The 18,153-nt window shown below is 43.2% G+C and overlaps 1 protein-coding gene across 1 annotated transcript; it reads left to right on the top strand.

Moving 5' to 3' along the window:
* Positions 1–6,840: 6,840 nt before the first annotated feature.
* Positions 6,841–18,153, top strand: LOC118616957 (protein mono-ADP-ribosyltransferase PARP9-like). The gene is given in 5 exon segments (XM_036242507.1): positions 6,841–6,851; positions 14,903–15,075; positions 16,868–17,398; positions 17,401–17,726; positions 18,106–18,153. Coding segments are annotated over 5 exon segments (1,089 nt in total).

Genomic DNA, 18,153 nt, shown 5'->3' with positions numbered 1-18,153 from the left:
GGTAATTAAATGTTTAATGGTTTAGAACTCCTCGCTCGGAATGGGGGTTCTAGTCATTACTCGCAGCGTGGGGGCTTCCATGTGAGCTCCGCTGTTTTGGAGACTTCACATTAGAACAGCGGTCTCCTGTTCAGTCAGGAAATACGGCTGTGTGGACGGTATAGTTACTGTGCTGTGCTTTTGCAATAAATGTACATTGAAAGCACTTGTGATAACATGGTCTGCATTTTGTTTTCAATCAAACTCCAAGTGGCAGTAGAACTGGAGCCATGTGGACAGTGAGATGTGGGAAAGGCATGAGCTTGGGAGCTGGGCGGACTGGGCTGACCCCTCCCCTCCACTGACACGCCCTGAGACCTGGGAACCCCTTCATCTCTTTTGGAGAGCCTGTGTTCTCATCCATTAAAAACACACAATTAAAATAGAGGAGGGGGATCGTCATACTTCCCTGGCAGGGGCTTGTGATGATGACTAAAGTGAGGCAGCACCTGGCACAGTGGGCTGCCTGCTGGGTGTTCTTCGCCTTCTCCTTTCCTGCCCTCTTGTATCTCTCCAGAAGTCATTGTTATTTTTATTTATTTATTTTTACTTTTTATTTTTTTTATCCTCACCCAACGACATTTTTGCCTTTATCTTCAGATAGAGCAGGAGGGAGAGAGAGAGGAAGAGAGAGAGAGAAACATCGGTATGAGAGAGACACATCGACTGGCTGCCACCCGCATGACCCCAGCTGGGGTGAGGACAGACTGCAACTGAGATATGTGCCCTCAACGGGAACCGAACCCAGGACTCTCTGGTCCATGGGCCGACGCTCTAACGCTCAGCCAAACCGGCCAGGGCTTTATTTTTATTTTTAATATTCTAGTTAAAATGTATCGACCTTCTGAGTAAGGAGATAGTTATTAGATGTCTACCTATTTAATAATGCTTCTAATTTCTCATGGGAGTTCATCCCCAACATGTTGCTCGCAGCTGGGCCGAGAGTGCCTGGGGCATGTGGTGATGCTGTTTCTCCGAGTCGACCACACTATCAGTCTGCTGGACACCCAAAAGGATTGGCCTTGTGCAATTTGGAACAAAAGAACAAGCAGCAAAAGCTATTAAAGTAGGTCCAGATCCATCACTACAACATGGAAGGTCGTCCTCTTTCAGTTTCAAAGCAAGCTCATCCGCGGTGCGGTGGCGGGGAGCCCAGTCTTGGAAGTACTTGGAACAGGAAAGTCCTTTCGGACGAAAGTTTTTCTTAATCTTTCTGGATTCATTTCCAAACCGCCCTGTTCTCCTCTTGAAGGTTCCAAATTCCTCATTTTAAAAAAATACAGAGAAGTATAATGATTTCTTTACGTCTTGCTGAGAATGGTTTTAATATAGAATAGATCACTGTATATTTGTCTTGTATCTTTAACATAATATCATGAACATTTTCCCATAACAAGGGAAACTTTTTCTGTTGTTGTTAATCCTCACCTGAGGGTATTTTTTCCATTGATTTAAAAAAAATTTTTTTAATTGATTTTTAGAGAGAGAGAGAAAGGAAGAGGGAGAGAGAAAGTTGGAAGCATCAATGAGAAAGAACATCGATTGGCTGCCTCCTGCCTGTCCCCCAACGGGGATCTGTCCCCTGAGCATATGCCCTGACCAGGAATCAAACCAGAGACCTCTTGGTGCATGGGTCGATGCTCAGCCACTGAGCCACACCAAATGGGCTTTCCATTGATTTTTAGAAAAAGTGGAGGGAGGGCGGTAGGGAGAGAGAGAGAGGGAGAGGGAGAAACATCTATGTGAGAGAGACACATCTATTGGTTGCCTCCCGCATGTGCCCTGACCAGAGCCAGGGAGCAAACCTGAAACCCAGGTATGTGCCCTTGACTGGGAATCAAACCCAAGACCCTTCAGTGTGTGGGCCGATGCTCTAACCACCGAGCACACTGGCCAAGGCAAGAGAAACTTTTATAATTTAAAGTTTTTAATTTTGTTGTTGGACATTAATGTTTCTTGGGAGATGTATTTTTGGGAATACATTGTTATATTTATTCTTGTCCTAGTTTCTGACTATTTTTTTTTTCAAAAGATACCTAGAAGGAGAATTACTTGGTCAGGTATGAAGACTTTTAGCTCCTGGCATGTATCCACATAATAATTTAATTATTTATCCAGCCTAAATGGAAAGGACCATTTCTTCTCTACACTCAGCACCGGCATACCTTGGAGACATTGCGGGTTCAGTTCCAGACACTACAATAAAGTGAGTATCACAATAAAGCGAGTCACAAGAATTTTTAGGCTTCCCTTAATTTAAAAATACTTTATTGCTAAAAAATAATATGCTAACCATCAGCCAAGCCTTCAGTGAGTGGGAATCCTTTTGCTCATGGAGGTTTTTGCCTTCAATCTATTTTTTTTTTAAGCAATATCTGTAAAGTTTAATAAAGCAAAACTCAATAAAATGAGGTCGGCCTGACACCAAATGTGTAGGGATTTCCACACAAAGCAGTTCTCCAGTCCTCAGCAGACACCAACAATTTAACTCTATTCTGACACTAACTGCCCAGAGCTAGGGTTGACCCTACAGGTTAAGGGCTCAGCCCACAGGTTATCCTCTTCCCCACTACTGCAGGTCCACGTTGTCACCTGTGTTTCTGACCAGTGGGAGGATTAAGTCAGGGGTTCTCATGAGCCTTTTCTCAGGGCTGATAATTTGCTGGAATGGCTCCCAGAGTTCAGGCACACACTTAATGTACTAGATCACAAGTTTATCGTGAAAAGGTACAACCTAGGACCAGCCAGATGGAAGAGCGGAAGGCATGGGGAAGAGGCACAGCGCTCCGGTCCCTCTCTGGGCACGCCACCCGCAGCGCCCGCAGGTATTCACCAACCCAGAAGCTCGGGTCCCAAAGCCCTGCAGTTAGTGTTTTTATCGGGGTTCATTAGTTATGATTGATTAAATCACTGGCCTTCAGAGATGAACTCAACCTCCAGTCCCTCTGCCCACCCAGGAGGTTTCAGGGTGGGGCTGAAGTTCCCCTGGCAACCTGCCCTCACACTGAGGTTATCCGGGAGCCCCAGCCCCCACTCGCCTCAAGAGCATACAAAAAACCACAGCACTTAAAAAAGATTCGCCTGGGCCCTGGCTGGTTCAGCTCAGCAGTTAGAGAGTCAGCCTGTAAACTGAGGGGTTACGGGTTCGATTCTTGGTCAAGACCGTGTACTTGGGTTGCAGATTTGATCACCAGCCCTGTTCGGTCGTGCAGGAGGCAACCGATCGATGTGCCCCCCCACATGATGTTTCTCTCTCCCTCCCTTTCAATCTGTCTGGAAACCAATGGAAAAATATCCTCCGGTGAGGACTAAAAAAAAGATTCGCCTGGCTTTAGGCTCTGTGCACCATGAAGTGGAGGCAGAGACCAATGTAGACTTTGTTTTGTGTCACAAGCCCCGTTAGGGTCTACTAGCAAATGAGTTTGTTTCAGAGATGCTGCTCTGGTGGGAAAGTGACAAAGAGGGGTGACAGGAGGGCAAGTCACACTGGTCTTTCTTCTCCCTCCCTGTCTTTTCTTTCCTTCTCATAAATTACATACCATGGGTATGGACGGGCCTTGCTTCAGCCCTTTAGTTCTTTCTTGTATTAAAACACTGACCAGTAATAGCCGGTTCGATTCTGAGTTCTAGTGAGTCAGAGGCTGAAAGGAAGCGTTGGAGGAAGGGATGGAGGGAAGGAGAGAAATGTCAAGTTTGGATAAATGGAAGGCCCTATAAAGGTGACTTTAGTTTTTTACCAGTGGTGTCTAACAGAGTGGTTTCATGCATAATTTACTGGACTGGTATCTTTTGTCCCCCAAAGGAAGCTAGGACATATTTTGGAATTTTGTCAACGAAGCAGTTTTTGTGAGGCTCAAGACGATATTTTCCACATTTACTTTGACACACCGGTGACTTAGATTGCTGAACACACCTTAACCCCGCGCTCAGCTCAGTGACAATGATAGCGATTTGGGGCGCTTGCTGGGTGCCGGATACTGTCCTAAGCACTTTCCGTGCTGTAGCCCTCACAGCAAACCCAGAGTACGTTCTATTATTAGCTCCATTTTGCATAAGAAGAACAAATTGCCCAAGGTCAGATAGCTGGTGAGCAGTGTGGCTGGGTTTGAGCCCAGGCTGCCAGGATGCAGACCCCGACCCCAACCGGGAGGCAGCAGGTCCTGGATAATTCTCTCTCTCTGTCTCTCCCCCCACACCCCCAAACACAAACACACAGTGAAGGAGTTTTTAAAAGCAGTAGGTCTGAATTGCCAGGCTTTGTGTGAGGCTCTGTTCTATAAAATGTACCCTTCATAAAAGTCCTGCCCAGTAGGTGTCAATGCTCCCCCTCACCCATCGCCCAGCTGGGGAACGGTGGGTCTAGAAGTCAAAGGTCCAGGGCTCATCCTTCTGCTTGTGAGGGCGCGAGGTTCCCAGGGCCTAGGTGTAAGGAAAGCAAGGACCCGTCCCTAACCCTATCTGAGACCCTATCTGAGATGGCTCCCGCTGGCGCGAGGCTGGGGCTGGGTTTTCCTTCCCACTTCCCCGTTCATGTTTGTCCTTTTCCCACGTTGTAAATGAAAGGAATATCTCTCACACTTAGCAATATTACTATGGAGGTTCTGGGATGTGAAAACCTTCCCACTGCCGCCCAAAACGGGGAGGAATGAGGACAGTTAGAAACGCATGTGTCCACGATGGATGCCCCCTGTAATAAGCTGTCGTGACCCAGGGCAAGGCTTCACGTCCATCCCTTTCTTACACGTATTTCCGTTACAGACAGCCCGGCATCATCGGGGGGGCTCACAATTCGGATGTTGTACAGAGCGAAGGAGCAGGAAGGACGACAAATGTTGTTCAGTAACCTCACTTTTCTACCCCCCAGCCATTGTCAAAGACCACCCAGCCCCTAAGGAATGCTCGAGAGAGCACAGCAAAAGCCAGTGAGAGCCCTGGCTGGTTTGGCGCAGCAGTTAGAGCGTCGGCCCACGGACCAGAGAGTCCTGGGTTTGGTTCCCGCTAAGGGCACGTACCTCGGTTGCAGTTTGTCCCCGGTCCCGGTGTGTGGGTGGCAACCAGTCGATGTGTCTCTCATATTGATGTTTCTCTCTCTCTCTCTCTTCCTCCCTCTCTCTCTCCTGCTCTAATAAATGCAAAAATGTCCTCGCATGTCCTCGGGTGAGGTTAAAAAAAAATAACCAGTGGGAAATGGTGGAGGTGGCAGGACCTCATCTCCCCCAGGAGACACCCATGTGAAGGCTGCAGGTCTTATCTAACTGTGTCTGACTAGAATCTTCAAGACTGGAAAAAGCATGTTGCTTTTGAAGGTCGCCCTCTCTGCCGTCCCCCCTCCCGCTGAGGAAGAGCCCTGGGAGTGCAGTCTCTCACCCAGGCCTGCATCTCCGGCCGAGGGAAATCCTTGAGAGCATTTCAAAGATGAAGAGGAAGTTCCCTACTTACTTTAGACTGATGAATAGTACACCTTCAAGTAAAGGAATCACTGTAAGAGCGAAGTTATGCATTTTATATTTTTTTTGGACACTTATTCACACTTTTTAACAGCTTTATCAAAGTATAATTGCCTAATATATTTAAAGTGTACAATATAAATTTTGATACATGTATATACCCATGAAACCATCACTACCATCAAGCTAGGTGGATGTATCCAGCGCCCCCTTTAATACCCCTCGCTCTGTTTCTCCTGTCACTGGACCCCCATCCGTAGGCCAACATCGATCAGCCTTCTGCCACTATAGATTAGTTTCATTTTTTAGAATTGTATATAAATGAACAGTACAGTGCAGTATGTGTTCTTTATTTTTGTCTGGCTTCTTTCACTTAGCATAATTATTTTGATATTTATCCAAGTTGTTGCATGTTATCCATAGCTTTTTCCTTTTTATTGCTGTGTAGTATTCTGTTGATTGATATACCACAATGCCCTGCTGATGGGTATTTGGCTTGTGTCCAGTTTTGGGCTCTTACAAATAAAACTGCTATTTTTCTTTCCTCTGTGTGAACATATACTTTCTGTATGGAAAGAAAACCTGGGGCCCAGGAGTGGGAGATTCACTTTTCACTGAACATCCTTTTGTACTGTTTGATTTTTTTTTTTTAACCCCATGCATGTATTTTTTCTAAATACCCATTATGCTATTATTATTCCTTTTTTTTAAACTACATACTTTCTTTCTTTCTTTTTTTGTTAATCCTCACCCAAGGATATTTTTCCATTGATTTTTAGATAGAACGGAAGAGAGGGAAGTGAGGGAGAGAGGGAGAAAAAGAGGAACATTGATGTGAGACGCATCAGTTGGTTGCCTCCTGCACGACCCTGACTGGGATGGGGACTGAACCCGCAACCCAGGTATGTGCCCTTGACCAGGAATCAAAACCCAAGACCCTCGGTCCCTGGGCCGACACTCTAACTGCTTAGCCAGACTGGCTGGGGCTACTACATACTTTCTAAAAGAATTTTTACATAGTCAGAACTACTGCTTTGTTTTTCTAATCCTCACCGGAGGACATTTTTTGTTCAGATAGAGTGGGAGGGAGAGAGAGAGAGAAACATCGACGTGAAAAGGACACATCAAGTGGCTGCCACCCACACGACCAACCAGGGTCAGGGATAAACTGCAACCAAGGTACATACGAGCCCTTAGCGGGAACCGAACCTGAGTCTCTCTGGACCGCAGGCCGACGCTCTAACCGCTGAGCCAAATTGGCCACGGCAGAACTACTGCTTTGTTAAAAAAAAAGAAGATTGTACTGATTTTGCATGAATGACTCTCAAGTAAAGACCCTTCTCGCTGTCACACCATGAATCTCAGGTATGAAGACTTTAGGAGACACATTTCTCTCCCGTACACCTGCACGGTTGCCGTGATCCGAAACAAGTAGATGGGGTACGGGCTGGTGAATGATCAGTCTGCAGTCTCACTTAGGGGAGCTGCCATCCTTATGCTGTCCGGAGGAAGAGGAATGCCTAAGCAAGAACAAGAACAGGGTGTGGGCTGAGAGGTTCACTTCTCGGGAGAAGGAAATACAGCTGGGTGCCTTCTACCAGCAGGACAAGTGAGCTTTAAATGAGAGACAAGAGAGATTCCAAAATGGCGGCGGAGTGAACGGAGCTACACAGACCGTCTCTCAGGACCAAACTGGAATTACAACTATAACACAGACAAATCGACAGGAAAAAGCAACAGAAAAGCAGCTTGCGAGGATCACACAACCAGGGACACTGACCAGAACCTGTTAGGATTGCGAAGGTGCCAGGCGGGGGCTGGGAGCCCACAGACAGCAGCGGCCTTAGCTGTGAGCAGTGCCCTCGGGTTCCACTCCCAAGCGGCTCCACAGCGCAGAGCCGGACAAAGGCTAAAACAGCCACAGCCACTCACCTTGGGCTCCGGCAGAGGGAGGGCAGACTGGACTGGAACTGTGTCGGGATACTCGGGATTTGGAGGGCACTCAGAGCTTTTGCTGAGTTGCTGCCATGCAGGACGGTGGCCATCTTGCTCCTTCCCAGGGCTCAGGGGAGAGGCAGCAGCCCCTCCCTTGGAGATCCAACCCCACCCTGTGGGCCACTGAAATGCTAAATGAGGCTCATTAACAACCAGCATCTGCCCCACCCTCGGGAAATCCCCCTATGCTGAGCACCTGAGGGAGTTTTCCAATCAACTGACAACCCCAAACCCATCAAGTAACCTCAATTGCTAGCCTCCAGGCAAAAAGCTAGAAAATAAGAGTACCTTTCCTGGGCTAGCAACTTTAACCAGGAAAGTAAGACTTGACAGCGGTGTTTAACGTGGGTCCTCCCTGGCTCATCTAAACCCAGGAGAGGGAGCCACAAACAGCAGAACACTAACACCCACAGGGAAAACTTGACAGGCTCCAAAGGCCACTGTGATAGCCAAAATGGTGAAACAGAAACAGAAGCCAAATGAAAGAGCAAGAGACTTCCACCGAAGATGAGATCAATGTGGAGCAGTTAGGCATGTTAACAGAACTAGAATTCAGAGCCATGATCTTGAGGAAGCTGAACAGCATGAGTAAGGACATAGAGACACTGAAAATAAGCCAATTGGAAATTAAAAACCATTAAGAAGAGATAAAAAAATGACATATCAGAAAAGAAAAACACATTGGAAGGTTTAAAAAGCAGAGTAGAGGAAGCTGAGGACCGGATCAGTGAATTAGAAGACAGGGTAGAAAAAATCAACCAATCAGAAAACCAAAAGGAAAAAACAATTAAAAAACAGGAAGACAGCTTAAGAGAACTGTGGGACAACTGGAAACGTAATAATATTCGCATCATAGGAGTCCCCGAAGAAGAAGAAAATGAGCAAGGATTAGAGAATATATTCAAAGAAATAGTGACAGAAAACTTTCCTAATTTGGTGAGGGAAGAAGGCATTCAAGTTCAAGAAGCACAGAGAGCCCCAAGTAAGAAGAACCTAAACAGACCCACACCAAGACACATAGTAATCAAACTGCCAAAAATTAAAGACAAAGAGAGAATCCTAAAAGCAGCAAGAGATAAGCAACAGGTTACCTACAAAGGAAACCCCATAAGGCTCTCAGCTGACTTCTTACAAGAAACACTATAGGCCAGAAGGGAATGGCATGAAGTAATCAAGGTCATGAAAAACAAGGATCTGAATCCAAGACTACTCTCCCCAGCAAGGCTATCATTCAAAATAGAAGGTCAAATAAAGAGCTTCCCAGAAAAAAAAAAGGCTAAGGGAATACATTAGCACCAAACCAGCACTTCAAGAAATGTTAAAAGGACTGCTGTAATTAGCAGGAGAAATGGGAAGAAAAATAGAACCACACTGAACAAAAATGGCAATAAATAAGTACATATCAATAATCACTTTCAATGTAAATGGATTGAATGCTCCCATAAAAAGACACAGAGTAGCTGATTGGATAAGAAAGCAAGACTCATCTATACGTTGTTTGCAAGAGACCCACCTCACAACAAAAGACTCACATAGGTTCAAAGTGAAGGGATGGAAAAAAATTTTCCAAGCAAATGGAAAGCAAAAAAAAGTTCGGGTAGCAATACTCATATCTGATAAAATAGATTTCAAAATGATAGCCATAACTAGAGACAAAGAAGGCCACTACATAATATTGAAAGGATCTATCCAACAGGAAGATATCACCTTGATAAACATATATGCACCCAATATAGGAGCACCAAAATATATTAAAAATCTTCTGGAGGACTTCCAAGGAGAAATCGACAGAAATACAATCATAGCAGGGGACTTCAACACCCCATTGACTTCAACACTGGATAGATCCTCTAGACAAAAAATTAGCAAGGAAACAGAGACTCTAAATGAAGCACTAGACAAAATGGATTTAATAGATATCTACAGAGAATCACACCCCAAAACTACAGAATACACATTCTTCTCAAGTGCACATGGGACATTCTCAAAGATAGACCACATGATAGGACACAAACTAAATCTCTACAAGTTCAAGAAGATTGAAATCATATCAAGCATCTTCTCAGATCACAATGGCATGAAACTAGAAATCAATTGCAACAAGAACATGCAAAGACATTTCAACACATGGAGGCTAAATAGCATGTTATTAAACAATGAATGGGTTACTGAGGAGATCAAGGAAGAAATTTAAAACTTCCTGGAAACCAATGAAAATGAACACACAACAACACAAAATCTATGGGATGCAGCGAAAGCATTTCTGAGAGGGAAGTTCATAGCACTACGGGCCTACCTCAAGAAACAAGAAAAATTTCTAATTGACTCTCTAACCTCACAACTTAAAGAATTAGAAAGCACCCCAGAGCAAGTAGAAGAAAGGAAATAGTAAAAATCAGAGCAGAAATAAATGACATAGAGATCAAAAAAACAATTCAAAGTATCAATGAAACAAAGAGCTGATTTTTCGAAAAGATAAACAAGATTGATGGACGCTTAGCTAGACTCACCAAGAAACAAAGAGAGAGAACCCCAATACACAAAATCAGAAATGAAAGAGGAGAAGTAACAACCGACACCACAGAAATACAAAAGATTGTTAACAGCTACTATGAACATCTATATAGCAACAAATTCAACAATCTAAGCGAAATGGACAAATTTCTAGAAACACACAGTCTCCCAAAACTGGACTGGGAAGAGATAGAAAACTTGAACAGACCAATAACAACTAAGGAAATTGAAGAGGTAATCAAGACTTTCCAGCAAGTAAAAGCCCAGGCCCAGATGGCTTCACAGGGGAGTTTTACTGAACATTTAAAAAAGAACTAACACCCATTCTCCACAAACTATTTCAAAGAATTCAAGAAGAAGGAAGACTTCCAAACACGTTCTATGAGGCCAGCATAATTCTAATTCCAAAACCAGAAAAAGACACTACAAAGAAAGAAAACTACAGGCCAATATCCCTGATGAACATAGAAGCCAAAATCCTGAACAAAATACTAGCAAATCGGATCCAGCAATACATCAAAAAAATTATTCACCATGACCAAGTGGGATTCATCCCAGGGATCCAAGGCTGGTACAATATTCGCAAATCAATAAATGTGATACACCACATAAACAAAATGAAGAATAAAAACCACATGATAATATCAATAGATGCTGAAAAAGCCTTCAACAAAATCCAGCATCCATTTCTGATAAAAACTATCAGCAATGTGGGAATAGAGGGATCATATCTCGACATAATAAAGGCCATATATGAAAGAGCTACAGGCAACATCATACTCAATGGGCAGAAACTAAAAACATTTCCCTTAAGAACAGGAACAAGACAGGGATGTCCACTTTCGCCACTCTTATTTAACATAGTACTGGAAGTCTTAGCCACAGCAATCAGACATGAAGAAAAAATAAAAGGGATCCAAAGTGGAAAGGAGGAAGTGAAACTGTCATTATTTGCAGATGACATGATATTATACATAGAAAACCCTAAAGACTCCATCAAATATCTATTAGACTTAATAAATGAATTTGGCAAAGTAGCAGGATACAAAATTAAAGTGAAGAAATCGACGGCATTCTTATACACCAATGATGAACTCACAGAAAGAGAAACTAAACAAATATCCCATTTACCATTGTGGCAAAAAAATTAAGATACCTAGGAATAAACTTAACCAAAGAAATAAAGGACCTATTCACAGAAAACTACAGGTCATTGAAAAAAGAAATAGAGGAAGATATAAAAAAAGTGGAAGCACATACCTTGTTCATGGATTGGAAGAATTAACATCATTAAAATGTCCATATTACCCAAAGCACTCTATAGATTCAATGCAATCCCCATCAAAATACCAACAACATACTTCACAGAACTAGAACAGATACTTCAAAAGTTTATATGGAACTAAAAAAGACCCCGAATAGATACAGAAATCTTGAAAAAGAAGAACAAAGCTGGAGGGATCACATTACCAGATTTCAGGTTATACTACAAAGCCACTGTAATCAAAACAGCCTGGTACTGGCACAAGAACAGGCATATAGACCAGTGGAACAGAACTGAGAACCCAGAAATGGACCCAAGGCAATACGCTCAATTTATATTTGACAAAGGTGGCAAGAGCATACAGTGGAGTAAAGACAGCCTCTTTAATAAATGGTGTTGGGAAAATTGAACAGCTACATGCAAAAAAACGAAACTAGACCATCAACTTACACCATACACAAGAATAAACTCAAAATGGATAAAAGACTTAAATTTGACCCATGAATCCATAACAATTCTAGAAGAAAATGTAGGTAACAAAATTTCAGACATCATACGGAGCAAATTTTCACTGATACATCACCTAAGGCAATAGAAACAAAGGAAAAAATGAACACATGGGACTACATCAAACTAAAAAGCTTCTGCACAGCAAAAGAGACAATCATCAAAATGGAAAGGCAACCCACTGTATGGGAGAACATCATTGCCAATGATGTATCAGATAAGGGGTTAATTTCCAATATATATAGAGTGCTCATACAACTCCACAAAAGGAAGACAAAGAACCCAATTAAAAAATGGGCAGAGGAGCTGAATAGACACCTCTCCAAACAGGACAGACAAATGGCCAAGAGACATATGAAGAAATCCTCAACATCACTAATCATCAGAGAGATGCAAATTAAAACAACAATGAGGTATCACCTCACACCTGTCAGAATGGCTGCCATCAACAAATCATCAAACAACAAGTGTTGGCGAGGGTGTGGAGAAAGGGGACTCTAATACACTACTGGTGGGAAGGCAGACTGGAGCAGCCACTGTGGAAAACACTATGGTGTTACCTCAAAAAATTAAAAATTAAACTGCCATTTGACCTAGTGATCCCACTTCTAGGAATATACCCCAAGAAGCCTGAAACACCAATCAGAAAGAATATATGTACCCCCATGTTCGTAGCGGCACTATTTACAATAACTAATATCTGGAAACAGCCCAAGTGTTCATCAGTAGACAAATGGGTAAAAAAGCAGTGGCACATATACACAATGGAGTACTATGCAGCTGTAAGAAAGAAAGATCTCTTATCCTTTGAGACGACATGGAGGGACCTAGAAAGTATTATCCTAAGTGAAACAAGCCAAACAGAGAAAGACAAGTATCATATGATCTCATTTATTTGTGGAATATAATGAACATAACAGTCTGAATAATGGGGTAGTCCTAGAGACATGGAAGTGGGGTACAGACTGACAATCCCCAGAAGAGGGGGTGGTGGGGGAGAGATAAACCACAGGACTTATATGCATGTATGCATGAACAATGGACATGGACAACAAAGCTGGGGACAGGGCAGGGAGGGTGGGAGAGGGGGGAAATCAGTGGGGGAAAAAGGAGAAACATCTGTAACAAAAATAAATTAATTAATTTAAAAAAAAAGAATAATAGTGCTCTGATGCTGTAGCTAGCTGTACACAATTTTTTTTATTGCAAAGGCATTACAAATCATTTCAGAGGTCTATTGGCAACTATGTGGACAACAAGTGTAGGCTACTGTGTCATTAAACATTTTCCTTTCTACCTATTAGATGGAAAATCATTAAAATAGTTTTTTCAGAGTTTCTGATTTTTTATCCAAATATTTTCTTTTCTTATTAGATCAGGGAATTTATCACAGACTCTTTCCACACACCCTTGACAGGCATAAGTACAGTTCCTTTCTTCAAAAACTCTTGCTCATTAAGAAAGCTGGGTTTTCCTCATTGTTTTGTTGAATGCTGTGCTCAGTCTTACCACTTGGTATCATTCTCCTCTTCTAACTATGTAGAAACCTGTTGCATCCTTCAAGGTCTTATTCTAGTCTCATCTCCATAAAGCGTTTCTCGCCGTAGCCCACATGGCTCTTTGCCTTCTCTGAATTGCCATTACGGTTTCAGTTGTGACTCTGTAAAGGATAGAAGGTGAACAGTATCTACAGCAGCAAAACAATAGTGCCTTGCCCTGGCCGGTTTGGCTCAGCGGTTAGAGCGTCGGCCTGCGGTCCTGAGAGACCCGGGTTCGGTTCCCGCTAAGGGCACGTACCTCGGTTGCAGTTTGTCCCCAGCCCTGGTTGGTCATGCGGGTGGCAGCCACTCGATGTGTCCCTTCACATCGATGTTTCTCTCTGTCTCTCTCTCCCTCCCGCTCTATCTGAACAAAAAATGGAAAAATGTCCTCGGGTGAGGATAAAAAAAAAAAAAGAAAACAATAGTGCCTTCTCACCAGTAAAACTAAAAACTGCTTAAGATCAGAAATCATGTTTATCCCTGAGACGCTGGTCAGTGCTTATTGCATCCTTTGTATTCACTTCTAGAAGTGGGCCACCATATTTGGGAACAGCAGCCTATGCTCAGAAAAGCAAAACAGAGTATAAACATTTGAAGACTCAAGGGTCCTCCTGGAGGATGGACTTTTCTAAGGTAAAAGTACTTATATGTAAATGTATATAAATCATGATCTTTGATCGGCACATGAATAGTTCTTCCTGTAACAGCAAAAAAATCTGAGTCTTCTATTTGGTATTCATAAAAGCCCAATAAAAATTTCTTCTTTCGCCCTGGCCGGTTTGGCTCAGCGGTTAGAGCGTCGGCCTGCGGTCCGGAGAGACCCAGGTTCGGTTCCCGCTAAGGGCACGTACTTCGGTTGCAGTTTGTCCCCGGCCCTGGTTGGTCGTGCGGTGACAGCCACTCGATGTGTCCCTTCACGTCGATGTTTCGCTCTCTCTCCCTTCCTCTCTCTCCCTCCCTCTCTATCTGTACAAAAAATGGAAAAATATCCTCAGGTGAGGATAAAAAAATAAAAATAAAAAAAAATAAAAATTTCTTCTTTCATCATGTGAGACAAAAGAAATAAAAAATATGCCAATCTAATCAATGGAGGCAACAAGAGGATGGATGATTTGTAAAAATGTGACCTTAGTATCATTTTGATTCTGTCTACTCATTCAGCAATTCTGCTTTTGCAGGATGGGGGTGGGAGGAGGGATATGGAGGAAGAATAAAATTAGAGAAAAGACACCTCATTTGTTTGATTAAAATTCTACATTCAGGCCTGTGTCATGAATCAAGCAGTAGAAAGTGGGTCCTTACTGGTAGATGGAGAGGTGTAGCCGAGGCGGCTCATGTCCCCATGTCTTCTGTTCTGTCTAGAAAAACTCCATAAGCCTTTGGAAAGCCGTTTCAAGTGTGGTCAGTGTTTGCTAGAACATTTAGTATTCCAAGTGTTTCAGGCACACAGAACAAACAAACAACCAACCAAACAAACAAACAAACAAACAAACACTGTTCCCCTTCACCCGCAAACCCAGGGATTTTAGCAGAGTTTCTGTTGCTTTGTGATCATTAGGCTGTGTTATCAGTAATCTGTAGTCATTCAATTGTAGTTTTATTTTAAACCACTCTCATTTTTCACTGGATCCTGGAGCAGCAGCTTACAATGAGAAATCAGGTACGATCACCTCACTCTCAGTCTTGTTTCAGAAAGTCTTTGCTCATGTCTGTTCTTCATGGAAAAAGGGAAATACAGAAGGAGACTGTCACCCCTGCAAGTGTTCAGGTGCGTGATTGCAGGACCTTGTGGGGACAGCTTCAGAGGCAGTGAGTAGCAGCAGACATGTTCTCTTAGAGTTCCCATTGATCCGTTTCTTTGCTCATAAGATGTGAGATGCTTCTGACCAAAGCCCTAGAAATTGGTCAGAAGAGGTGATGTACTGATTGTCCCTTGCTCAACGAATGGAACCTGCCTAATCCTAAGGGTAGCCCACTTGAGATTTTCAACCAAAGCGCAGGCCAGTTGGAACTGGCTACTCATGTACTGCTTCTTTTAGATAATTAAAGCCACCAGAGGTCTTTCTAGGTAGCTGAAATTAGAAATGGGAATTGAAGTAAAATATAATTACCACATTTTACCTATTTTAGGATGCATAGTTTTTCACATCTCTGAAATAAAGCTACTACTGTACCTATCAATCAATAGTGCACCATGGTTTAATTGGCATTATTTTTCCATTCTCAGTGGCATATAATAATTGTGCCTTAGCCCAGCCGAAGTGGCTCAGCTGGTTGAGCATCGGTCCTCTGCACTGAAAGGTTATGGGTTCGATCCCTGGTCAGGGCACATACGGAAGGCAACTGATCAATGTTTCTCTCTGTCTCTTCCTTCCTCTCTCTAAGCATGTCCTAGGGTGAGGATTAAAAATAATATTGATGATGTTTTAGATTCCATGAAATACAGTGTCACAGGTTGGGTTCCCAAAGAAGCAGAAACTGAGAGGGAGTTAGGAATGTAAAAGGGTTATCGTGAAAGGGAAAGACAAGAAACAGAATTGGGCAGGCAGAGCCATCGGACTGGAAGGAAAACCTGACAAAGCTCTGCCAGCCTGAGATTGCCCATCAGGGAAGTCCCACATTGGACATAAATGACCTTGATCAGCCATTGATGGGGGCCACCCTGAGAATAGCGTGACCTTGGCTACAAAGCCCAGAGGGGCTAACAACGGGAGGCTGTATTCTCTCCTTCATAAGCACAATGAAGGGGGATCTGAGCAGCTCATCTTCCTGTCTGCCACATACAGTAAGTAGTTTTTAGTCAATCAGTCTTAATTTCACTAAAATTATTCCACAAAACTGAAGTATGCTATGGTGCCCATTTGCTGCACTATGCCCTCCACAGAGCACCCTTGACCAATGACTGAGAGACTATCCCAGCTCCTTTCCCTTCTGGTGGTATAACTCCGAGACACGCTGTCCCCTGGTGGAATTAAGCTTCATTTGCTTCATAACATATCCTTTATTCCTTTCCTTCCCTATTCTGTCTTACTTTCCCACTCTGCCCTCCCATTTCATGCCCCTGGTGTTTCCTAGGATCAATCTCCAAATAAACTTACACTCAAATCTTTGTCTCAGAGTCTGCTTCTAAGAGAACCCAGACTAAGGCACTAAGACTAGACAAACAAGTTATGAATAAAGCCTCCACTTGTTTTTGACTCATAATTAAGTCCTTTTCAATATTTGGGCCCTAAACATGGTTCTTTCCATGAGACACCACATACACAGTTTTCTTACCACCATCGTTGTATCATAGTAGAGTAGCTACCTCTTATGGAGTATTTACTATATTCCAGACACAAGACTAAGCACTTTATGGGTGATTTACCATTGAAAACTCTTGGATATTCTTGGTCTAACTACATATCTAGGTGAGAAAGAAAGTTAGGAAGGAGGCTAGAGGAAGTTCATCTCTCTTTTTTATATGGGACACTCAGTCTCCTGATGTGAAGTGGAATTACATCCTTTTTAAAGGAATCCTTGCTTATTTTTTTATTTTTTAATCTCCTCTCCTATTCCAGAGACTGATAATTTGGGGGAAAACTATAGTTGGAAAATACCCATTAATCACGATGACTTCAAAATTTTAAAAAATAATGAGAGTCGGCTGTGTGAATTTCTCCGGAATAAATTTGGCTGTGTCTCTACCCTGGTCTCTCCAGCCCAGAAAAGTAACAGCAAGTCTTTAGAAAGTCTCAGCAAGTCTCAGCAAGTCTTTATAAAAAGGCTGACTCCTGGGCTTGAGCTATCTGTCTGGAAGGGTGACCTCACCAGACATGTTGTTGATGTCGTGGTGAATGCAGCCAATGAAGACCTTAGCCATGGGGGAGGCCTGGCCAAGGCCCTGGTGAAAGCTGGCGGCGAAGAAATCCAAGAGGAGAGTACAAGATTTGTTTCTAGACATGGTAAAGTACCAACTGGTTCAATAGCTATCACAGGAGCAGGGAGGCTTCCCTGCAAATACATTATCCATGCCGTTGGGCCTCGGTGGTCAGAGATGAATAGAAAGATATGTATGGCTAATCTGGAACTGGCCATTTTAAATATTCTGTCATCTTCAGCACACTGTGCCCCGAGACAGTAGCAATTCCAGCCCTGAGCTCTGGGATTTCCCAGTTCCCTCTGGATTTGTGTACAAAGATCATTGTGGATACTATCAGGCTTTATTACCAAGGGAATCAAATGATCAGTAATTTGAAAGAAATTCACCTGGTAAGCAATGAAGACCCTACTGTTGCTGCCTTTAAAACTGCTGCAGAAGGCATTCTAGGGAGCAGTGAGCTGGGGTCTGGGGTGAGTCAAGGAGCCATCCTTCACAATACAATGGTTTTGAACAACATGACTCTCCAGATTGTCCAAGGCCACATCGAACAGCAGAAGGTAAGTCTTTGTTTCTATTTTCTTGCACTGCCACAGGGGATCCCTGAACTGTTTATTACCTATCAAGTATGTTTAGAGTATATACTATTTCTTCTTCTTTTTTTTTTCATCCTCACCCAAGGACACCTTTCCATCTTTTGTTCAGATAGAGTGGGAGGGGGAGAGAGAGAGATTGAAATATCAATGTGAAAGGGACACATCGAGTGGCTGCCACCCGCACGACCCACCCAGGGCCAGGGATAAACTGCAACCGAGGTACATGCCCTCAGCGGGAACCAAACCTGAGTCTCTCTGGACCGCAGGCCAAAGCTCCAACTGCTGAGCCAAACCAGACAGGGCTAGAGTTATACTATTTCAGACACTATTTAATCTTGTTAAGGTTAAGAGCATGGACTTTAGGGACAGACCATCTGGATTTGAATACTAG

Source organism: Molossus molossus, unplaced genomic scaffold (assembly GCF_014108415.1).
Source record: "Molossus molossus isolate mMolMol1 unplaced genomic scaffold, mMolMol1.p scaffold_m16_p_5, whole genome shotgun sequence".
Lineage (NCBI taxonomy): Eukaryota > Metazoa > Chordata > Mammalia > Chiroptera > Molossidae > Molossus > Molossus molossus.
Note: the sequence above shows the minus strand (reverse complement) of the source record. Positions and strands in the feature narration are given on the sequence as shown.